General features: G+C 42.7%; 1 protein-coding gene across 3 annotated transcripts in view; it reads left to right on the top strand.

Moving 5' to 3' along the window:
• The window catches only part of LOC120943465 (transformation/transcription domain associated protein), a 263,678-nt gene that overhangs the window by 121,236 nt on the left and 117,244 nt on the right, over window positions 1–25,198 (top strand). For all 3 annotated transcript variants that reach the window (XM_040356782.1, XM_040356783.1, XM_040356780.1), the window contains 6 exons: window positions 2,777–2,990; window positions 9,436–9,561; window positions 15,156–15,302; window positions 17,493–17,695; window positions 19,287–19,408; window positions 24,760–24,973. In XM_040356782.1, the coding sequence (XP_040212716.1) occupies window positions 2,777–2,990; window positions 9,436–9,561; window positions 15,156–15,302; window positions 17,493–17,695; window positions 19,287–19,408; window positions 24,760–24,973 (1,026 nt within the window). The remainder of the gene's footprint in view (window positions 1–2,776; window positions 2,991–9,435; window positions 9,562–15,155; window positions 15,303–17,492; window positions 17,696–19,286; window positions 19,409–24,759; window positions 24,974–25,198) is intronic.

Genomic DNA, 25,198 nt, shown 5'->3' with positions numbered 1-25,198 from the left:
TGATTAGTTGGTTCTCTGACTTTCCAGTGGAAGACATTGGCTGGGGAACAAAATCAGAACTTTATTTCACCTTTGTTGCTGCGGCAGTAAAAAAACATAGCAGAAACGGCAGGCATTAGCATGCACCCTGAGAGAAGTCCAGTCAGACTTGAAGTATCACAAGCTATTTCATTTGCTCATCCATTGATTTTCATACATAACAAGTTCCCTATAATTAGCTACACAATCCGCGCTCCTTCTTCCCCAGCAAGTGCTATTTAGCCATGTGAAAATGTTTTATGCGCAAGGAACAATTGGCCATTATATGAATTAATTTATTTCTTTCTATTTCTTTTTTTCGTGTGACGTTATTGGGTGTTATAATTGCAACATTTAGCAGTCTTGCTTTCAAATTACATTTTTCTTTCTTGTGAGAATCAGACCTATTATGAAGCAAATGCTGATTATTTAAACTCTAAATCAGTGATGATCACTATCTACTCCTGAGGATGAACAGTAACATTTTATCACAGTGAGCCTTAGCGAGTCACCTGGGTATAAACCGCCTCCCAAATTGGAATACCAGACAAATGGCGAAACAAGAGTTAAAACGTGTATATGTATAGTATTCTACCCGCCAAAAGATTTGTGATTCAGTTTAAGCCTTGTTCTGCCAAGGTACATTTGTAAGTGGCGGATAAGCAGCCTGGTATTTACCGAAGGACATTTATAAACGGCGCTGGATAAATAGCTCTCGGGTGACCACCTGCCTACTAATCAAAGCCACAAAGCTGTCTACCAATCCTCCGTGTCACTCGTGCGCATGTGATGCTTCTCAGAGCACTGACTCCTGTGTTTTGCCAGGTGCCTTTTGCTGGCATTTTTTTGTGGGATTTCCTGTGAAGAAAGTAGACTTCTTTAAAGGAGTTGTAAAAACATTCTGTGCAATAAGATTGTGTGTAGCAGCCTCCCCAGCACCCCCCTAATTACTCTCTCTCCATCGATGTCCACGAATGTCTAATCCATCTGGGACACTCCTCCTGATTGGCTGAGACACAGCAGCCGCACACTTGGCTCCCACGGCTGTCAATCAGAGTTGGTCAGCCAATCAGGGGAGAGAATCTGAATGGACACAGGGAGCTCTGACTCGGCTCCAGTGCCCCCATAGGAAGAGATGCTGGCTATGGGGGCACTCCATAGGAGGGAGGGGCCAGGAGCAGGAAAGAGGGAACCGAGAAGAGGAGGATCTGGGCTAAGGTAAGTATAACATGATATATATTTTTTGTAAAAGAGCCTTTACAATCACTTTAATCCTAGTGGTTAACACCTCTCTGAAGAGCACAATTCCTGCATCCAGCCAGATAACACCTTTTCAGGTTTCATGGTGGAAAACTTTCAGTTACATGTAGGCCACGGTAACCTCCATTTTTCCACATTACACAGCATGTTAACCTCTGCCCCATCAGGCAGGGAAGCCACCCTTCTGTCCTCCCTGCCAGTAGCGTCAGGTGTTTGGGGACCCTTCTCTGAGACCTCTATATCCTCCTTGGTTTTTAATCTTGTTTAGCCACATTCCCTTCTATTGTGATTTATTTTCTGAGCAGTCTAACATATCTGCCCAAATTGACCAGATAGTCCCTGGTGCTTCCATTCAGCCCCCCCCCCCCCCCCATTAGTCCCTGGTGCTTCCATTTAGCCTCGCCCCCCCCCCCCATTTGTCCCTGGTGCTTCCATTCAGCCTCGCCCCCCCCCCCATTAGTCCCTGGTGCTTCCATTCAGTGCCCCCCCCCCATTAGTCCCTGGTGCTTCCATTCAGCCTCGCCCCCCCCCCAATTAGTCCCTGGTGCTTCCATTCAGCCTCCCCCCCCACATTAGTCCCTGGTGCTTCCATTCAGCCTCGCCCCCCCCCCCCCTTATGGGTCCCTGGTGCTTCCATTCAGCCTCGCCCCCCCCCATTAGTCCCTGATGCTTCCATTCAGCCTGCCCCCCCCCCTCCCCCCATTAGTCCCTGGTGCTTCCATTCAGCCTGGCGCCCCCCCCCCCCATTAGTCCCTGTGCATCCATTCATCCTCACCCCTCCATTAGTCCCTTCTGCATCCACTCGACCTCACCCCTCCAGTAGTCCCCAGTGCATCCACTCGACCTCACCCCCCAGTAGTGCCCGGTGCATCCATTTGGCTTCACCCATGTGGCCTGAGAATCTGCTCCCTGTATCCGGGGTGTTTTTTTTCCTTGGAGTATCATCATCTCCCAGACTGATTTCTGTTTTTCCAAAGCAAAATGATTCCCTTTTACTTTGTAAGTTCCCACCTTGGTCAGGTTGTCTGGTTTGGACTCTGTTAGTCACAATCCAGATACTGTTTTGTCTTCACCACCGAGAGAGAATGTGAGGGGCCCTTCTTGCATCAGGGAAGGCGTGTCTGGTTTCTGCGCTGGACGATGCGGTCTGTCTATGTCTCCCAAGCACTGATTATTTTAAGGAAATCCCCCTACAAACCAATTATCTAAACTGATATCCTCCAGACAGAGGAAAGTCTTGTGCATCTAGGTGTGCCACGTCAAACTTATGGTAGCAGATCCCCTTGTCTTTCTGGATTGTCGGAAGGCAGAACACGCCAGTCTCCTGTGGCAGGTATCCCCTGTCCAGGGGTCATCTGAGATGGTTCTGTTTCAGTGGATCTTAAAAACCTAGCCTTTTTAGCGATCACTTTCTTGCATGTTAAAGTTTAATTTATTTATTTGTTCAACTTAAATGGTCAAGTATTAAGATTGTGGTTCCTTTTTTTTTTTTCTCCAGGAACAGCCTGCACAAGCAAATTTTGCCAACATCTGCACCGGACTGGAGGTGTTGAGTTTCCTGCTCACTGTTCTGCAGAACCCAGCCATTCTCAGCAGCTTTAAACCTCTTCAGAGGGGAATCTCGGCGTGCATGACGTGTGCGAACACCAAGGTCCTGCGAGCAGTCCATACATTGTTATCCCGGCTGATGAGCATTTTTCCTACTGAGCCCAGTATGTTCATTTTATATTTTTCGTTAGTGCCTATCTGTCTCTGTAACACTACTGTCCCTCTGTCTGGGAATGCCAGGGGGCGTCTTATGTAGATGGGTATACACATGCCTGCCAAATGCTCCCACTGCTGTCTCAGCCAATGAGAAGAGGAAGTCCTGGGACAGCCGAGGCTCTTGTGCACTTTGCTGGATCGAGATGGGGCTCAGGTGAGTATTAGGGGGGCTGTGTTTTATTTTATTTTTTTCCCTCATGCATAGAATGCACAAAGGTAAAAAACCTTCATCTTTTACAGCCACTTTAAAGTTGAACTGTAGGCACATATAAAAATCCTCATTTAAAAGTGATATGCTTATTTCAACTATATCATACATTCCTGATCTGACAGAGGCACTAGTAAAAAGATGAGCCGATCAACAAGAAACTCGGAGGTTGATTTACTAAAACTGGAAAGTGCAAAATCTGGTACAGCTGTGCATGGTAGCCAATCGATAATGGTGACTGCGCTGTGTGAGGAAGTGGAAAGAGCAGATGCACAGGGAAGTGGATAGCAAAAACCCACCACTGAGTAATCGTGGTGGGTTTTTGCTATCCACTTCCCTGTGCATCTGCTCTTTCCACTTCCTCACACAGCGCAGTCACCATTATTTATTTCATTCACATATTTCTGGCCAGGACCGGTTCCAGGTAAATGCAGCAGTGCCCCCCCCCCCCCCAAAGTATTTAGCACCGATAGCACGAGAGCCCTTCCAATTTAATGGTAGCCAATCGGCTTCTAACTTCAACGTATTCAATGAAACCTGGAAGCTGATTGGTTTCTCTGCAGAGCTGCACCAGATTTTGCACTCTCCAGCTTTAGTAAATCATCCCCTTAGTGTCACTAAACTATATCCTTCTTATTCACATTAATTCATACACATCCACTACTTAATGACCCTTTTAATCTATTTTTCATTAACCACTTAAGCCCCGGACCATTTTGTTGCTAAATGCCCAGGCCAGGTTTTGCGATTCGGCACTGCGTCGCTTTAACAGACAATTGCGCGGTCGTGCGACGTGGCTCCCAAACAAAATTGGCGTCCTTTTTTCCCCACAAATAGAGCTTTCTTTTTGTGGTATTTGATCACCTCTGCAGTTTTTTTATTTTTTGCGCTATAAACAAAAATAGAGCGACAATTTTGAAAAAAATTCAATATTTTTTACTTTTTGCTGTAATAAATATCCCCCAAAAACATATATAAACATTTTTTTTCCTCAGTTTAGGCCGATACGTATTCTTCTACCTATTTTTGTTTAAAAAAAATCGCAATAAGTGTTTATCGATTGGTTTGCGCAAAATTTATAGCGTTTACAAAATAGGGGATAGTTTTATTGCATTTTTATTAATTTTTTTTTTTTTTTACTACTAATGGCGGCGATCAGCGATTTTTTTCGTGACTGTGACATTATGGCGGACACTTCGGACAATTTTGACACATTTTTGGGACCATTGTCATTTTCACAGCAAAAAATGCATTTAAATTGCATTGTTTATTGTGAAAATGACAGTTGCAGTTTGGGAGTTAACCCCAGGGGGCGCTGTAGGGGTTAGTGTTCACTTAGTGTGTGTTTACAACTGTAGGGGGGGTGTGGCTGTAGGACTGACGTCATCGATCGAGTCTCCCTTATAAAAGGGATCACTCGATCGATACGCCGCCACAGTGAAGCACGGGGAAGCCGTGTTTACATACGGCTCTCCCCGTGCTTCAGCCTCGGGGAGCGATCGCGACGGAGCAGCTATAAACGAATAGCCGCGCCGTCGTCCCAGATCGCTCCCCGAGGGAACCCGCATGCAGCCGGGGGGGGGGGGGGGGCCCGATCGGACCCCGTCACCCGCTAGAAGGCAAGGACGTGTATATATACGTCCTTCTGCCTGTCCGTGCCATTCTGCGGACGTAAATAGTTGTGCAGCGGGCGTTAAGGTGTTAAAGGAACCTATTTAGAAAATAAGAAACAAACCTTTACAACCCCTTTAGTTCCATTCATTTGTAACGAACAGTATATGTTAGAGCACATACAACTATCTCAGGAGTGAGCAAAAGAAGGTGGCTAGGATTCTACAAAAAATGGGACCATGGAGAACAAATGTAGCAACAGGAAATTGGAACACAACAGCAATTTTTTTTTAAATGATAACGTTTCTCTGTGTTCCCAAGTATCTTCAGATTGGAACCGGTTTGTTGATTTAGGCTTGGCAGTCATGAATGCCTTGAAAGCAGCTTTATATTGGGCTAAGTGCCCCCATAGTGCCACAAGCCCGCATCCCAGTGTGTGTTCACTGTGATCTGATCACCTCCTGGTGGGCATGGGTATCACAAGGGAGTACTGTATAGCCGTGTGCGTTTTTTGTTGTGCTGCAAGTGCTACTGGATCGCGTAAGTGCAACAAGACAACATCTCAGTGTGTACTTATCTCCCCCTGCGCACTTATCTCCCCCTGCTGGGCAAAAGTACAAAAGGCAGTATCTCGGTGAGTTCTTCTACTGTGCTCTAGGCGCCCTCTAGTGGGCTCAGTGTGACGAGGTAGCATTTCAGTGCATGCTCTCACCAGATTTCTCCTGGTACTCATCCGAGACTTTCTGTTCCAAGCTGAATGCTTCAGCTCTTGGAAAGGGTTTGCTTTAGGTGCAACATCTATGACCTGTAATATGGCAGTCCTCATTAATTTTAATAGGCTACAGATACTCCTAAAATAGATGGATTAACGGTTTGCACAGCACCTGGCCTTTAATTAACACAGAGGGGCTACAGGGAGCATTGGGTGTGTTGTAACAGATCGCAGCTTGCAAGTCTATTAAGCCCGGCCCCTCTGTCTGTTGGAGTTGGTGGTTTTCCTAAATCTGCAATTTAGCTGTCTGCTTAATTCTCAGTAATGACTTCATATTCAGACAGGCCCCCATTGAATCTTCTAAAACGGACTACAATACTCACGTGGAGGGAACAAGTGCCCTTTTCCCAAAGTATTCATCCTCCTCCTTTTTGTTTCAGAGCTCACTTTGTGATTGCATTTGTAATCCTCTTACCGCGAGTAATTTCTTTGACGGTGAGCCTTTCCCCAAAAGGCATGCAAATTTATGATTTTAAATAATTTTTATGGCAAATGCAATTTTTCACTGTTAGACATTGTTAACCCCCTTATGCCAACGCATTCTACACCAAGAGGGAAATTAAAGAGGAGAGTTATTTACCTGCATGTAAGTGGTTTTAGCTGTAGGTCATTATAAGGTCCTTGTCTTTCTAAACGTACATTATTCTTAATTACTATGCTAGGAAGGAGAATGGTATAATTTTTCTGTTTGTGGCTCCTGGTTATTTGCAAATAGAGTACACTACTGGGGATAGGAAACATTAGAAGTTCAATGGATTGATAACTGCACAGCATAAATGATAGGGTTGTTAAGTAACTGGACAGTATGTTAAAGAGCCCATGACAGGCCGAGTGCACAATGTTAAAGTGGTTGTAAAGGCTAAAGTTTTTTTTTTTTTTTTTTTATACATGAAGCTGAAGCACTTTTTGTGTGCTGCTACCCCCACTACTCACCTAAGCCCCTCTTGATCCAGCGATTTGCACAGAAGCCTTGGCTATCCCTGGGTCTCTTTCCTCATTGGCTCCCACTGCTGTCAGTCACAGCCCATAATGGGGAAAGGGGTGGTGCCGAGCTGCGGCTCTGTGTCTTATGGAGCGGGGTTCAGGAGCAAGCACCCACTAGTGCCCTCATGGCAAACGGCTTGCTATTGGGAATACTGGTCAAGGCGGAGGAGCCAGGATCGCCGGCAGAGGGCTTGAGGAGCACAGAGCAAGCAAGTATAAAATGTTTGTTGTTTTTTTATTTTATTTTTAAAACACAAACCTTTAGAGCCGGTTCACACAAGAGCGACCTGGGATCCGACTTCAAGTCGTCTTAAGTCGCGCGGTTGAGAAAATCAATGGAAGTGAATGGAGCTGTCTTAATGTACACTACTGAAGTCGCTCCGACTTCAGAAAAGGTTCCTATACTACTTCAATCCGACTTGTAGGCAACTTGTACCCATTGATTTCAATGGAAGTGGCCTCAGAAGTCTGATCACTGTCTTAAAGGGGTGGTTCCCCCTAAAAAAAAATTCTAACAGTACATTCGGAAGACTGCTTACACTGCGGGTAGGCTGGCTTTTTTTTTTTTCGTACATACCTCGATATCGCCGTTTCATCCCTCGGCTTCCGGGTATGAGTCTTGCTGGACCTAGTTGATTGACGTTCCTCCGACCGGCGCATACTGCGCGTCACGACTTTCTGACAGAAGCTGAAACGTCATTGCACAGGCGCTGTATAGAGTCGGCTCTATACGGCGCCTGCGCAGCGACGTTCGGCTTCTTTCGGAAAGTCGTGACATCAAGTATGCGTCGGTCGGAGGAACATCAATCAACTAGGAACGCCCAGCCCCACAAGACTCATACCCGGAAGCCGAGGGATGAAACGGCGATATCGAGGTATGTACGAAAAAATAAAAAAAGCCAGCCTACCCGCAGTGTAAGCAGTCTTCCGAATGTATTGTTAGAATTTTTTTGTTTTTAGGGGGAACCTTCCACTTTAACTGAAGCAACAATACAGGAAGATAACATACATTTCTCAGGCAAACCCCTCCCTCCCACAGAGCTGATTGTTATTTGATTGGCCACTGGAAAGCCTCCTGTCCTGGAGGCGACTTGAAGTTGCCTTGTAAGTTGCATGATGATTCATACTCCAGTCGTGTCCAAGTTGCCTCCCAAAGTCGCGCTGGAAGTCGTGTTGCCCCTGTGTGAACCGACTCTTGCTCTCCTTTTAACTTCACGATTATCTGAAAATGACCAACGGTCTAATCTGAGGAGTAAATAAGGAGTATACATGGAAATCACAAGTCCTATTCTGTAACGGGTGAGGTTTAACTTTACTGTTAATTGACTATAAGGATGGGTAGAATCCCAGGAGTGAGGAGATTGTATATGAGACATGACAGAAATTGAAAATATATGAACACAGAATTTTATCCGACTAGCGTTCTCAGTACTGAGTAGGGAGTATAATTTGGCAGATCTCAAAAATCTAATTGTATTATGGAGTTGTAAGTGTGCTTTTATTAGTGAGTTCTAATATAATCCCAGAAATGAGTAGGAAGTATAATATGACAGATCTCAAAAATTGAATTCTAATACAGAGCTTTAACTTTGCTTTTATTTAATAGTGAGTTATAATATAATCTCAGGAGTATTATTTGGTAGATATTGAAAATCTGAACTGAATGACAGTATATTCCTAAGCGTGAATAGGGGAGGGGGAGTGTAAAGCTTAAAAAAAATCAGAAATTAAGTTTTCGTGACGTGACTGTGCCTAGGCTTAGACAGTTTTTTTAGATTTCTTTGCCCGTACTCACCGTATAAGACGACCCCCCTTCCGACGCTTCATATTTCTTCCTTCTGGAGCCATATTCTTCCTTCTTGCTGGAGCCAATCGCGCCGAGCGATGTATTCTATTAATGCATACAAAGCCTGCTTGGATTAGCAGAGGCTGTAACATCATCAGCCCACGCCTCTGACTCTCAAAGCCAAATCCGAGCAGGCTACATACAGTAGAGGTGGTTACTCAAATCTAAGCAGGCTCTGTATTCATTTGAATACATCGTTCCCCGGGATTGGCTAAGCGGTATGTATATACTGTATGTAGCTTTTTTTTTTTTTTTTTTTTTTTTTCTTCTTTTTTCCTTTTTTTCCTTTTTTTTTTTTCTTTTTCTTTTTCTTTTTCTTTTTCTTTTTCTTTCTTTCTTTCTTTCTTTCCTTCTCTTATCTTTTCTCTTTCTTTTCTGTTCTGTCCCACAATGCCACCACTAGCTGTAGGTGTGAATTAGTCTGCAGGCAGGGGGAAAGCTCTCTAGTTTCATGAATCGGTTTAGTTAGGAAGGAGCAGATTGATGTAACTGTACCTTGTTCTCCCCTCCCTTGGGGACCTTGTGACTACAACAGTGACATAATTAAATCAAGGGAAGAAGGCACTTCCAGTACTAATACTATATAACATATGAGTAGATTGGTTTTCATTTGCCAGACTAAAGTTTGTTCCATTAGGAGAAATAAATATTGGCACTTGGATCAGTTTTAGCTTGTGAGGAGCACAGTGACATCTTTTTATGCAGCTACTATGAAAGAACATTGTCTTGATTTTTCGGCACCCTGGTTACTATTTATTCCCTGACACTGCTGTAGATGTACATCGTCTTGACAGGCCTTTCAGAGTTTGATGATTCTTGAGCTGCTGATAACTTTCTATCTTCTCCTTCTGTCATTCTTCATTCTGATGGTGGGGGAAAAAAATGCATTGAAGAATTTTTAAAAGGATTCCCATTCCACTTTCTTCTTTTTGTTTTTAATATTTTTTTTTTTTTTTATTCATTGTATCTCAGGTTCCTCAAGCGTCGCATCCAAGTTCGAGGAATTGGAGTGCTTATACGCAGCTGTGGGCAAAGTCATTTATGAAGGTCTTACTAATTATGAAAAAGCTACAAATGCCAACCCGTCGCAGCTCTTTGGTAAGTGCGCAATTCATTATGAAAGCTTGTGGGATGTTGTGCTAACTAACCATGGTCAGTATATTCGGGACAAGACTGATGGTTTACCAGGCTGCAGCAGTGTGAAAAAACAACACTAGTCTATGAATAATAACGAACGTTCGATTTATGTGCATTTGGGATTTATTTTATTAGCATAAGCTTTAGGCCCTGTACTGAAAGTTCAATTCTGTACCCGGTCGGTTTGTGAGGACTTAATCCCATCTGTAAAATATGAAAAGGCATTGTACTGCCATTCTGTTGCCGCAAGCTTTTTAGGAACCCCATTCAACTTAAGTGGAAATACGTGGGTGAGAGCACCAAAAAATTAGATATACCAGCATTTCTTTTTTTTTTTCCCCAATGCAATTTAACACAATTTTTTTGGTAGGAATGGAAGCTTATAAATATAGTCAAATGCATATCAATGCTTCTGGAGGAGCAGATTTTTTTAAGCCTTAGTTCACACTTCCACGGCTTCAAAATCGCACGACTTTGAATCTGACATCCTTGCGCGACTTCATCGCGGCTTTGCATACGACTTCTTTAACGGAAGTCAATGCAAGTCATTTTGATGTTGCACCAAAGTAGTGCAGGGAACTTTTCTAAGTCGGAGTGACTTGAGTCGCACCGATTTTTGGAAGGTTTCGATTGCCTGTAATGGGGCGTGGCTTGTCGCGCGACTTTGAACTCTCAAGTAGCATTCCAAGTCTTGGCAATGTGAACGGGGGCTTAGTGGCAGTATAGTAAGAAGCTCGGGTGTCCGCTATTTGATTATTGCATGGACTGAAATGTCTGAGTTTACTGGCTTAGAAGAAAAATTGAGTACTGTCTGTGATACTTTTTATATTTGTACTAACATCCACATTTTCAGGACATGCTCTTGAGGTATGTCCCCTTCTTAAAGGCCCACGCAGTACTTAGTATGCTCAGTATTAGCAAAATGTTAAGTACGACAATCTCTGAGAAAAAAAAGTGCAGAAAGAAGGAAAAAATAAAGTACAAACGTACCCAGCAATAGTAATCAAACTTGGATACTTGGTAGGATAAGGCAGGGAAAGGGCTTATGAGAAACCTTTTACCAATGAAAGTTCTTGCTATAGAAAAATAAATAAATTCATGTGAGCACTCAGACAAAGCAGAATCTCTTAAAGTGGTTGTAAACCTTTACAATATACTCAATGAAGTGATTGGCTCCAGGTGATACACAAAATCATCCTATGCAAACTGTACTTGTTTATCTGAAGAAGTATTTTCTCTACATCATTCAGTCTGGAATTTACACAGCTTGTCTAAGCTGTCAGAAACCAAGGGGCGGGGAGCTGAAATTGCACTCTGCAGCGCTTAGTGAGGAGAGCTGATTGAAGGGAAGGGACACACCAACCTTTACACAGGAACGGAGTTGAGGCCGTCATGCACAGGCTGCCTCCTGAAGCTTCTTTCTCATCACCTTTTTACCTCTCGGTGTCAGGAAAGCCTGTCAGAAGTGACTCTTGCATATAGCAAAGGAACAAGGCATCAAACTGAAATTGCACTTAATGTTCTGCATTGGGACAAGTACACAATATAGTGGGATGTGCTTTGTTCATATTTAATGTCTGAGGTTTACAACCACTTTAAAACACGGGACCAAGACCCCGCTAACTGCTGTGCTCAGTGAGAGCTCCACCAAAGACAGTCTGACCTTTCCCTAAATTTCACATCGGTATGCTGATGTGAAATGGCCGCGGATGGGGAGTAGGCGGGTGGTCAGGTCCTTTTTTTTTTTTTTTAAAGATTTTTTTTCTCCATTTGCAGCCATATTGCGATAATGCCTACTATATATATATATATATATATATATATATATATATATATATATATATATATATATATATATATATATATATATATATATATATATATATATAAATTTTTTTTTCAATGCTGTTGTATTGTGCTTCTAGCAAGGAAAAAATCAACTTGGTTCTCTTTGTTATGAAGGGGCTCGAAAGCTGAATGCACTATAATTAACCCCGTCTGAAGGAAAATATTTCATCAGTTGTACTAGATTTGAACATTGCCTGTCCTAACAAAGGGTTAAACGTTTAGGAACTGGGCTTCTCCTTTGTATGTTAATGAGAACTGGACTCAACCCAGGTATTGGAACAGATCACACTGAGCAATGCCTGCCGTCAGCCATGACATCTTTTCCTCAGAAACATCTAAAATGTAAGATACATTTGGGGTGGGGGGGGGGGGCGGTGTGTATGCTATGTGAATAGGATCACATAACAGTGGGGGTTTGCTAAAAAAAAGTGGAAATATTCTTTTAAAATGCACTTTTTATTGGACAGGAAGGGACATTGGTGAGCTTGTTGGAACATTAACCACTTCCCGTCGGCTGGGTGCACATCCTCGCGTTTCAGTGGTTATCCCGGGAAGATGCCTGCACCTACAAGCATCGTTCTGGTATTGGTCTTTTCAGCCAGCGATTCCCTATCTGGCAGAAGTGATCTGAGCGGCTTATTAGCCGCTTGTTCACTTTTTGAGGGTGACGGAACAGTGTCCCATCCCCCTTCCACCGCCGCTGCTTCTCTCGGGCTTTCCGGTCCAATGGCATAGGCCCGAAAGCAATGCGGCAGGCTGTAATGGCTGCCCTATACAGAGAGAGAGGAACTGACTTAGTTCCACCCCCTGTAACCCCCGTAAATCCCTTTGTTTACCTCGCTACCAGCGGCCATGTAAGTAGCCGATCAGACCGATCTGTGAGTTGGTTGCTGTGGGGGTGGTAGCCCCCAAATTTTGTTAATTTTTTGGTAAAAAAAAAAAAAAAAACGGCACTGTTTAAGAATGAGGAGAGGAAAGAAGAGTGCCGAAAGGGTAAAGAGCCGCTTTATATTGCTAAGTTTAGCATGTATTTTTTGCTATGTTTATTAACTGTAATTTTTTTTCCTTTAAAACCTATTTAAGAGGGTTAATATTTTGATTCTTTCATTTAACTTTGTATGTGGTTTAAGTCTTTTTGTTCCTAATGCACTTGTTCCTGCTGTGAATTTGTGAATTACATCTGTCAATAAAAGACGCAATATCACATAAAAGGATCCAGGCTGTGCAAGGTTTAAATGCTAGCTGTCCCTCATTGCCCTCCCCTGTGATCTTTACAGACAGGTGTAATTTTACTTAAAGTATTGCCAGTTTGTCAGGTGTCAGTGTGTATTGTGGAAAACACTTAGATTCCAGTTTAATTTAATCAGTTCTTTGAAAGTGCTTCAAGGTCAAATGCTCAGGAACCTGCAGTGCGCCAACACTGATCAGAAAGAGTACTCCTATATAGCGGCTGTCTTGATTAGGTCTATTGAAGCCTGAGTGCTGTTCCTGGGGGGTTCAGATAAAACTTTTGATTATTTTTTATTACTTTTGAGGCCTTCTAGTGAAACTTTTTTCTTCTTTTTTTCTTGTTTGAAAAAAATAAATAAAAATCTTGAGTATCAATTGCTTAAAGGGAAACCCTATAAAGTATGCTCCATTTTATAAATTTTGGTTTATTTTGCAAGGTCAATAAACCAATGATTTACGGTATATACTTTTTTAAAGCCAAACTCCAGGCAGATCTAAATTAATGCAGCTTTGTATTAATCATTGTAAATCGGGGATCAGTAGAAGTACTTGCATTTGAATTGGTATAAGCTTCTTGTAAGCCCTATAAAAAAAAAAAAAAAGCTCTGACTGGGGAGGGAGAATCGGCACAAGGAGCCATTTAGGCTTGCCTTAAGCCCTGTACACACGCTTGGTTTACTCGGCGGTAAAAAGTCAGCCGAGAAAACCGAGGGGAAAGCCGAGAACCCGGCAGGAAAATTGCCATGGAGCTTTGGCCCGGGAATCCCGGCCGTGTGTATGCTTCAATCGGCACTGCCTCACAGCCTTTCCCATAGGTAAGTAGTAGATCTGGCGGGAAAAAAAACGCCGGGAATCCCGACAGGAAAATGGAGAGCAGGTTATCTGTGTTGATTTTTCCATCGGTTTTCCTGATGGGAAAACTGCTAGGGAGCATACACACGTCCGACAGGCTTCCGAACGTCACAGGTTGCCGGAAAAACCCGAACGTTGGTGCGGCTCTATACGGCGCCTGCGCACCGATGTTCGGGTTCTGTCGGCAACCTGTGACGCGCAGTATGCGCTGTTCGGAAGCCTGTCAATCACAGGCAGTGCTTGGGAACGCCCACTCCCGCGGGATTGCCGTGAGGTGAAAATCGTGATAACGAGGTATGTGCTGAGAAAAAAAAAAAAAAACACCGGCATTCTGTCGGTAGGATGGCTCGACTCCGTGTGATGTCAGAATTTTTTTTAAAGGGTGAACTTCCACTTTACTGAAAATGCATCATTAAAATAATGACGTCAGATAGTCCCATATGGTGCTCAGTGATCAAAAGATGTCTCCTACAGATTGGTGCTCGGACTGGGTGCCCCACATAGATGTACACTGACCACTGGATATGGACCACCTATATCTATACCTATATCTTATGCACATGTGGGGATACCCCGAATGGTTAGGATGACTTCATGGAAGTAGAGATGTGCCTCATAAGGATGAATGGGGATGATGAAAGCAAAAGGAGAGCCTCCTTGCGCAATGCCGTATTAGAATTTATTGGTTCCACCAAAGTTAAAGTTACACTTGCATTGCTGAGTGCCTGATAGTCCTGGCACCCAGCGTTTGGAGCAGGCCATTATATAAAGGGTAATCGTCCCTGAATGGATGAGCCCCTTGTTGGCGTCATGGTGCACGATTCCCGGGGGTATTTTGGTTGGGCGGAATAACGCGATGATGCGATATTACCTCAGCGTTCCGGCTAACATAGAAGCCATCATCAGGAAGTAGTCCATTTAGATGATACACGTTTCTTGTGGGATGAAAGAATCTTTCCTCTTGGTTGTGTCCTGACAGTCGGCGTATTTGGCTGTCATAGTACCTGAACAGTGGCTTTATCTGATTGGATGTAGTCACCGTAGAACTGATAATTATCCACCCAGCCACTTCGACAAAAATCTAGTCAAATCGAATTTGTTGAGCTGGGTGGTGCTGTCTGGGTCAAATTTTAGCTGATTTAGCAGGAATTTGACGATGTTGGAACTGTGGGCGGCAAGTTTGGTTGTGTTGCAGCGCTCATGTGCGAAAAGTACAAAGTTAGTTCACAAAAATTCATCTTCTGCTAATAAAAGGTAAAACATAAAGCTTATGATATGATGGCGTCTGGCAACCCAGATGGCTCTTTCCACTATTTTGAGACATGGAGCGCAGCCTGTAACCTTTGCAGGGACATCTCATTGGACTCCACTGTGGTATGCAGAAATAAGATAAAGTCTTTTGTTTTTGCTGCTGGCGTGAAGGAAATCTGCAGGATAATGAAAGAAGATTTGGATCCATTGTGTATACCTTGAAGGGCACACCGTCTAGTACCAGGTGGTGGTGTTATTTGTGGGATTAGTGTTATTTTTTTTCCCCGCTAGAAGCTGTCCTTTATATGTAAAATGCCATCTGTGTTTCCTGCAGAATATGAATTGCAGCTAATATCTGGTTTTGATTTAAATAGGTACTCTGATGATATTGAAGTCGGCCTGCAGCAACAACCCCAGCTATATAGACCGGCTCATATCCGTCTTCATGCGCTCGCTACAAAAGATGGTGAGGGAGCATTTGAACCCACAGACTACTCCTGGAGCTGCTGAAGCCAACCCAGGTAATTTTTTATTTATATTTGTTATATCCCCCGACATTTAATTTCCATACTTTTGAGAGTAATTTTCTCCTATTTGCTTTATAATGGTTCTAAGGCCTAAACATTTTTTTCCTTTTTTTTTATGCATTTCCTGTCTCACGCCCCTTTATTCTTACCTCAGAAGTAGAGTTTTGGGGATGCAGGCAAGGATACAGACCTTACGATCGCTTTAAAGCAGAGTTGCATTCAAAAATGGAACTTCCCCTTTAAGTGATGGTGACCTTTTGATATGCCACATTTGCCAAGTAATTTTTTTCTGGGGGGGCACCCAGCTCTTATGGGCTCCCACTTTCTCCCCGGGCTCTTTGGCGCCAGAAGGAAGTTCACCTCTTCCCTCCTCCCCCCTGCAATCTTTTGGGACATGTCACAGGTCCCAGAAGATTGCCTGAACATTCACAGCGAGCGGCTCGTGCATGCGCAGTGAAGCCAGAACCGGGTGCCCACAGTTAGAATGTCAGCGCCTCGGAGAGGAGGGGGAGAGGCGTGAGGCTTCCTGAGCTCGCATCGCTGGACAAAAAGTGTAACTGCTGACGTAGAAGTGAGCACTGCAAAGAATCTGCAGTCAGCAGTTGTATGTTTTGGGGAATTTACCTATGACAGTCTCCAAACATACCAGTAGGTGGGGCCATATTCCTTCTCTTGTGTACTGGCAAGAGGCATTACCATTTGGTGCAAGCAATTCATAAGCGTTCACTATTGTATAAAAAAAAAAACTACCCATTGTCTGCTATTATTCCAATACATTTTGGTTTTTAGCAAGCCCCATGGATATTTTTTTTTCTATTACTGATCTGTAGCATTGTTTCTGGATCCTGGTTGGAGTGTTATCTTGGTGTCTGCAGCCAGCACTTTCTGCCTCAAACTGAATCTGTGGCCAATTAAGAATATCTAACAGGGGATTGCATATGGTAGTTGGCACAACACTTACACACCATAGCCTGCATATTATTTTGGGTATCTTATGGCAAAACTTTTGACTCCAGGACAGAGTGCTCTGATGAGGAAGAGACAAACTTATGCTACTGGATCTGCTCCCCCCCCCCTCCTCCAGCTTTCTTTATTCTTGGTTGTTAGGGCCATCCTAATGATATCTGTTTCCTTATTAAATCTGCATTTCTGGGATTCAGGGGTGCACTGCATGATTTCAGAGATATCAGTTTCCCAAACCTTGCATATAGGCTTGCAGGACACCACACAGTGTTTCTGGAGCATGTTAAGGATGTCGGCCCTGGGAGACCTCTGGGAGTCCCACCCAACTAAATGCTGCAGCTGTCCTGCAAGAAAATAAATCGATGGGTTTGGGGGCTTTTAGGCAACCTGCACATTTTTTAGGATACTGTAAGGCCTCGTACACACAATAGGTTAACCAGAGGACAGCGGTCTGAAGGACCGTTGTCATAGGTTAACCTATGAAGCTGACTGATGGTCCGTCGTATGGTTCCTCGTGCCTACACACCATCAGTTAAAAAAACGATTGTGTCAGAACGCGGTGACGTAAAACACGACGACGTGCTGAAAAAAACAAAGTTCAATGCTTCCAAGCATGTGTCGACCTGATTCTGAGCATGCGTGGATTTTTAACCGATGGTTGTGCGTACTAACGATCGGTTTTGACCTATCGGTTAGCAATTCATTGGTTAAATTTTAAAGCAAGTTGGCTTTTTTTTAACCGAAGGTTAAATAACCTATGGGGCCTACACACGATCGGTTTCGACCGATGAAAACGGTCCATCAGACCGTTGTCCACTGGTTAACCTATTGTGTGTACGAGGCCTAAGAGAGACCTGAATTTCCCATCTAACTGTCCTGTTCATCAGTGGGAGATGCTCCTTCCGTTTTTTGGACTTGGTTCATGCTTGCAGCCACTGAGCTTTTCGAAAAGGCTACCTCTTAGTAATTCCTGACGGTCCCCATTAAGAGAATCCAGCTTCTTGTTCCACTATTTCTTTGTGTCTTGGGCAAACCGTCATTCAAGTTTTTAGTTTTTATGAGGTATGGGAATACTTTATTTTATTATTAGAATCAAACTTGTCTAGGTGGATGCAGTATCGGAGCTATACATTGTGTTTTACCTTTTTGTTATCCAGGAGAGACTTTTCTCTTCGTTATCTACCTTGAAATGCTCAAACCCTCTCTTCTTTTCTTCCACAGCCGGCACTAGTGAGCTGGTCATGCTGAGTTTGGACTTGGTGAAAACACGTTTGGCAGTAATGAGCATGGAGATGAGGAAAAACTTTATTCAGAACATTTTGACTTCCCTCATCGAGAAGTCTCCAGATGCTAAAATCCTCAGAGCCGTAGTGAAGATAGTGGAAGAATGGCTGAAAAATAATACACCAATGGCAGCAAATCAGGTAAGCTGTAACTTTATTACATAGTTTTGATGCTATAAAGGGACAGCGATAAAAAAAAATGATATGGACAGCAAAAAAATCCAGATTATGTTCCAACTATATCTATAGATCTACAAGTGGTTATTCTAGTTTTTACTTTATTTGAAGTTTTCTAGCAAAGAGTTACCATTTGACGGAAACCGGAGAAGGCTGTTTGCTACATCTTTATTTAATTGTGATGGTTAAATACAAATCTTTTAAGTCCGTGGTAGTCCAAAAAGTAGGTCGTTTCGGGATTCAAGTGTGTTGAGTGGAGGTTGAGTCGCCAGTTTGGTAATTAATGACTACGTGGAAATTTGTTGTTATTGTTGAGATGGAATGAAGACCAAAAAAAAAAGCAGACCTATTTTTAGAAAATGTTGCTTCTGCTAAAGTGGTGGTGTTTTTTTTTTTTTGTTTGTTTGATTATAGTGGGACAGGTTGAGAACATGTTAGGTTTTTCTTTTTGCATCCTCTTTGGGAAGATTTCCCCTCACATAGTGACACGGAAAGTACGAGTCACTATGTAGTCTTTTTGAAGTGAGGGGAAATCCCATTTTTATTGATTCCCTAGAACTGGACTCTTATTGAGAGGTTTCCTGTCACCTCCTGGACGAATCTGTATTGGGGACAGAAAGTGATAACCTGACAGAGGTTTTAACTAGGGTTGTCCCGATTCCACTTTTTTAAGACCGAGTACAAGTACCGATACTTTTTTTTCCCAAGTACTCGCCGATACCGATGCTTCTTTTTTTTTTTATGTCATGTGTCAGTATTTTTTTTTTATTTTACAATTTAAATTTTTCACAATTTGTTGTTTTTTTACAATGCTTTCTGGGGGGGGGGGGGGGGGAGTAATGTGTCGGTGTGTTTTTTTATTTTAATATGTATTATTTTTTACAATTATTTTTATTATTTATTGCCATTTTTTTTTCTTAGCCCTGTTGGGGGGCTTTGGTGAGATATCAGGGGTCATAACAATTATGACCCCCGACATCTCACCTTTGAGAAAGAGAAAGGGACTAAGGACACAGATTCCCCAGTCCCTTTCTCAGCTGCACTGGAAATGAATAGACAGGAGACAGAGGCTCCTATCCATTCATAAACTGAAGCATCGTAAACACAGTTTACGATGCTCAGTCATATGAATTGACAGAGTCAGTGATCACTGACTCTGTTCATTCAGAAAAGGTAGGAGCCTGGTTTTGCGGCTCCTACCGCCGCTCTCCATCCTGACAGAGGGGGCGGAGGGGGACACAGAGCAGAATGGGGGAAAACCGCAGCACGGAGGGGGGACACGGAGCTTGGAGGGTGAGAGCAGAAGGAAGAACAGCAGCGGCACGGAGGGGGAACACGGAGCTTGGAGGGTGAGAGCAGAAGGGAGAACAGCAGCGGCTATTTTTCCCGATTACAAGTACTCGGGGAAATGCTTGGTATCGGTCCAGATACCGATACTAGTATCGGTATCGGGACAACCCTAGTTCTAACTTTTCCCACTCTAATTAAAAAGTTCAGAAATGTTTTGTTTAGGCTAATTTGCTTTTAGTTACCACGGCTTCCTTTATTCATGCAGACACCTACACTCCGAGAAAAGTCTATATTGCTGGTGAAGATGATGACCTATATAGAGAAACGTTTTCCAGAAGATCTAGAGTTAAATGCACAGTTTTTGGAACTTGTTAATTATGTTTACAGGTACGTAAGAAAAAATGTAACCCGGGCTTTCTATTTTCTGAAGGTCCTATGTAAACATAGAGGAGTAGTGCATATTTTATAGTAGAAAATGTGAATAGGTCCTTCGTGCTACTGTGATGTGAGTAAATAAGGAAATGTATAGAATACAGAAAAAGTGATAAAAATGCAAAAGCTGCAAAATCTAATCGTATTCACCATAAACAAATGGAGATAAATGCATGGGAGACCAGTCTGTGGATATTAAAGCGGAGGTTCACAACACTGTACTAAACACATCAATTTACAATCTAGATACACAATAGCCGTAAGATTTTTTTTTTAACACATTTAATTACCTTAACAATTTAGAGTTACGGGGTATCACTCCCGCGGGAGTAGGCGTCTCCCTGGCGCCGCAGTGTTTTCTTTGAGATCGGCGCAGTGTGTACTGGGAGCACAGTGTTGTGCTTCACAATATACAACACGAACGCCGTCCTTCGAAATCCCGCGAGATCTTCCAGTAAGAAGCACCGCGTGACGCCGGTCACATGATGGGGTCGTTGCTGAGATCGCCGCATCCAGAAAATGATTGCTTGTGGGCTTCAGAATGCCCACAAGCAAAATGGAAACTGCCTGTAACGAATTTTAAAACTACTTATTTGCCACGAAAACGGACAGCGGATATTTAAAGAGACCTAACAAGTGAGTGTACCTTAGTATACTGAAACCCCATTGAATGCTTAAAAAAATAAAAAGATCGGCCGTGGAACCCCCGCTTTAAGCACCATTTATTCTATTTTGGATATTGTCACTGGGATCTATCTATTCCCCGCAGATTGCCGTTGTTTTTTTCAGGATGTTCCTAGATCCATCATTTTATTATTTTATTTCACTTGGACTATTCACTCACTAATTGTATTTATTGGAAGGATTTTTCCAATATTTTTGACGTTGTGGGACATTATGTATTGATCATTTTACATTTTTTGTTCATTCAACATTTTCTCAGCATTTTCATTTGAACATAATTCCCCCCTTTAGGATGTGCCAGTGTTTATAGTGTTATCACTTTGTAGTGCAAGATCACTTTTTTTTTTTTTTATACAGATTTTATAGTATATTGTGTGTTTATAAAATTTAAAAGCACTAAATCGGAGCTGCTGCTAATTAAATGAGCAGACATCTGGTGATTCTCAGTCACTGTTGTCTGCTTAGAATGTCCAGAGATGTTCAGATATAGCTATCTTTGTAGTATTTTACAGAATGAATCGGAAACCAGCGCTCTGTTTCTAAAGCTAAAAAATACTAGAAGTACTTTCCCCAGTATAATCTTATAGTTTAAGTGTAAACGTTCAAAATTAGAACAGATTTGTTCCCACAACATGTGAATCCTCCTTCAAATCTTTTATCTCCTTTTTGTTTCTGTGCCCTTTGTATGAATACATTTTCAATAGACATTCTGACCCCTATGTATCAATGGGTCAAATCGGGCGCAATACAAATATCTATCTTGCCTCCCAGATGTCTCCCTCCTTCTTGCTGAAAACCCCCAGATATTCCACTGTTCTTATGGTGCTCTCTTGATTTCTCATGCAAAAAAACAAAAATTCTACCTCCATAGTGTAGTATATCATATTGGCCAGTATAATGAAAAATGATGCTTACATTGCGTATAAACACAGTACTCCTTAAATAGTGCTACATGTGCTTGTGTAGATTCACTCCACAACCACCAATATGCTGGAATCCCATGCAGGTGCATTCTCACCAGAATCTGCGACCCATGGTACTCATAGAGCTCAATATATTGGGACACAGCCACTACTTGCTAGAGATGCACAATTCTGGATAAAATGAGAATCTTTTTGGCTTTGAATAAAGATCACGATTCTTGTGGCGTGACATCTTTCACATTCTACAAAAATGATGGGCTAACCAATTCATTGAAGTGTATTTTTTCCGAAAATCCACAAATGTCTAACCCGTCCGGGACGCTCCTGATTGGCTGAGACACAGCAGCGCCATTGGCTCCCGCGGCTGTCAGTCAGCCAATCCGGAGAGAGAGGGAACGGGGGTGGGGCTCCGTATCTGAATGGACACACAGGACTGTGAGTTGGGTTTCTTTTACTCTTGACTATGTTGTGTTATTTAGTAGGTGCAAGTCATCTCCTGCCCACTATCCACACGATTCAGCCGACATCTCCTGCCCACTATCCACACGATTCAGCCGACATTTCCTGCCCACTATCCACACGTTCTGCCGACAGCTCAGAAACCCATTTAAACTAATACTAATTGATTTAACCTCTTGTTGACAATTAGGAAAAAGAGGAATCCCCCAGGGTGGGGCTTTAACGGTAACAACTCATTAATTCAAAGGCGTAATAACAACAATAAAAGTTTATTTATACAATAAATACAAAAATATAAATGTTAAAAACAAAGTTCATAGGTAGGTGTCTGACTAGTCCACAGGGGTTCATTCAGGCCCTACGCGTTTCGAGACGTTGTCCCTTCATCAGGGGCCAGTGTCCATGTGGGGTCACACTATATATAACATAAATTGACAGGTTTCAAAATATTGCAAGAATTGTCTTTATACATAACAGGAGAACATTGAAATTACATAGTTACATATATAATACCCATCACCATATGTATGAACTCATGACAGAGCCACCATATGTATGAACTCATGACAGAGCCACCATATGTACAGTTGTGTTCAAAATTATTCTACCCCCCAATGTTGTAAAGGGTTTTAGGGAATTTAGTGTACATTTGTAATTGTATTCAGAATGAAATCCTACAAGGACTTCTCAAAGAACCATATGCAACTAAAATGACATCAATTGGTTTTGTAATACAGTAGTCAATGTTTATTTTGTGAATTCTTCATTTACACAATTATTCAACCCCTTAAAGACTACCACTCTGAAGAACAGAGGTTCATTGAAGTGTTTTCAATCAGGTATTGAAAACACCTCTGGATGTCAGGGAGCAGCAATAAAGCCTAATAAGCACCAATCAGGCAGCTTTAAAATGACTGTGATACTCAGCTCCTTCTAGAAATTTACTGGTGTGGTTACAAACATGGTGAAGTCAAGAGAATGGTCCAGGAAGACAAGAGAAGAGGTGATTACTCTTCACAGGAAGGGCAATGGCTATAAGAAGATTGCAAAGATGTTAAACATACCAAGAGACACCATAGGAAGCATCATTCGCAAATTCAAGGCAAAGGGCACTGTTGAAACGCTACCTGGTTGTGGCAGAAAGAAGATGCTGACTTCGACTGCTGTGCGCTAGCTGAAGCTTAGAGAGGAGAAAAGTCCCTGTGTGACTGCTGAGGAACTGAGAAAAGATTTGTCCGATGTGGGTACTGAAGTTTCTGCTCAGACAATATGGTGCACACTGCGTAATGAAGGCCTCCATGCCAGAACTCCCAGACGCACCCCCTTGCTGTCTCCAAAGAATAAGAAGAGTCGACTGCAGTATGCCAAAAGTCATGTGGACAAACCACAGAAGTTTTGGGATTGTGTTCTGTGGACTGATGAAACTGTTTGGGCCCATGGATCAACGCTATGTTTGGAGGAGGAAGAACAAGGCCTATGATGAAAAGAACACCTTGCCTACTGTGAAGCATGACGGGGGGTCAATCATGCTTTGGGGCTGTTTTGCTTCTGCAGGTACAGGGAAGCTTCAGCGTGTGCAAGGTACCATAAATTCTCTTCAGTACCAGGAGATATTGGATGACAATGTGATGCAGTCCGTCACAAACCTGAGGCTTGGGAGACGTTGGACCTTTCAACAGGACAATGATCCCAAGCATACCTCCAAGTCCACTAGAGCATGGTTGCAGATTAAAGGCTGGAACATTTTGGAGTGGCCATCGCAGTCACCAGACTTAAATCCGATTGAGAACCTCTGGTGGGACTTAAAGAAAGCAGTTGCAGTGCGCAAGCCTAAGAATGTGACTGAACTGGAGGCTTTTGCCCATGACTAGTGGGCGAAGATACCCGTAGATCGCTGCAAGACACTTGTGTCAAGCTATGCTTCAAGTTTAAAAGCTGTTATAACTGTAAAAGGATGTTGTACTAAGTACTAAGATTGAATGTCACTTGGGGGTTGAATAAAACTGATAATGATGTGAGCACAGAAAAGACATTTGTGGTTATTTCATTATAAATGTTATGTTATATTTGTCTGACCTACACGTGCCTCTTTGATTTAATTGTAAGCAGGATGACTGATTGATCAAAATCAATCAATTTCAGTGGGGGTTGAATAATTTTGAATACAACTGTATGAACTCATGACAGAGCCACCATATGTATGAACTCATGACAGAGCCACCATATGTATGAACTCATGACAGAGCCACCATATGTATGAACTCATGACAGAGCCACCATATGTATGAACTCATGACAGAGCCACCATATGTATGAACTCATGACAGAGCCACCATATGTATGAACTCATGACAGAGCCACCATATGTATGAACTCATGACAGAGCCACCATATGTATGAACTCATGACAGAGCCACCATATGTATGAACTCATGAGTTGTTGACAATTACACGATTAGCTGTAAGTGAAGTGATTTCCACAACCTTTTATTATTTTCGGTGGGTAAATCTAGTCCTATAATAAATAGCACATCGCATAATTCAGTTACAGCATGTATCATATTTTTAAAGCGGAGGTTCACCCTAAAATACAACTTTCTACCATGCCATTCAGCATACTAGCGTGAGCTACAGTATGCCTTTATTTTTTGCGCTGTACTCTGTTTAATTCATTAGTTTTGTTTCATACTCCCCGCGGGGAGTAGGCGTTCCTATGAAGAGGGGAACATGATTGACGGCTGGCTATGGCGCATCACGCTTCCCGAAAATAGCCGGAGTAGGGCTCAGCTCTTCACGGCGCTATACGGTGCCTGCGCACAGACTAGGAGCTGACTGAGCAGGCGCCGTGAAGAGCCAAGTCCTATTTCGCCTATTTTCGGGAAGCGTGACGCGCCATAGCCGGCTGTCAATCATGTTCCCCTCTGCATAGGAACGCCTACTCCCCGCGGGAGTCTGAAACTTCACTAATGTATTTAAACTGTGAGTACAGCTAAAAAAAATAAAAATAAAGGCATACTGTAGCTCACGCTAGTATGCTGGATGGCATGGTAGACCAAAGCAAGGGCTATAAACTATGATGTAAATATTGGCTGGCATTTCAATTTAAGTAAATCAAAGAAAGTTGCTGGTTCAAGAATCACTTTATAAGACGAGTCCCGTATTCAAAATGACCGTATTGGATTGCATTTGGTCTTGGTATGAGATTTTTGAACATAAATTGATTTGGTTTCCTCATTACAGAGATGAAACTCTTTCTGGGAGCGAGCTTACTGCCAAACTGGAACCCGCTTTCCTTTCTGGACTGCGTTGCGCACAGCCCCTCATTCGGGCCAAATTCTTTGAGGCCTTTGATACCTCTATGAAACGCCGTGTATATGACCGACTTCTGTACATCACATGTTCACAGAACTGGGAAGCTATGGGAAACCATTTCTGGATTAAGCAGTGCATTGAGGTAACAATTTACTGTAATTAACCATATTTTTGTCTCTTAATTGTGTGTTATTAGATCTGTGATGGGAAGGGCTTTATTATTTGTGCAACCTTATGCAGGTCGAGAGTTCTACACAATGGGTGCGTTTCATGAACATAGAGAAGACTATTAAAAAAACACTACACTTTGCAACACAAAAAAGCGATTGTCCACGAACGCACCTTCTTGTGTGAACAAGCCCTCAGA

This window comes from Rana temporaria, chromosome 6, assembly GCF_905171775.1.
Source record: "Rana temporaria chromosome 6, aRanTem1.1, whole genome shotgun sequence".
NCBI classification, from domain to species: Eukaryota; Metazoa; Chordata; class Amphibia; order Anura; family Ranidae; genus Rana; species Rana temporaria.
Note: the sequence above shows the minus strand (reverse complement) of the source record. Positions and strands in the feature narration are given on the sequence as shown.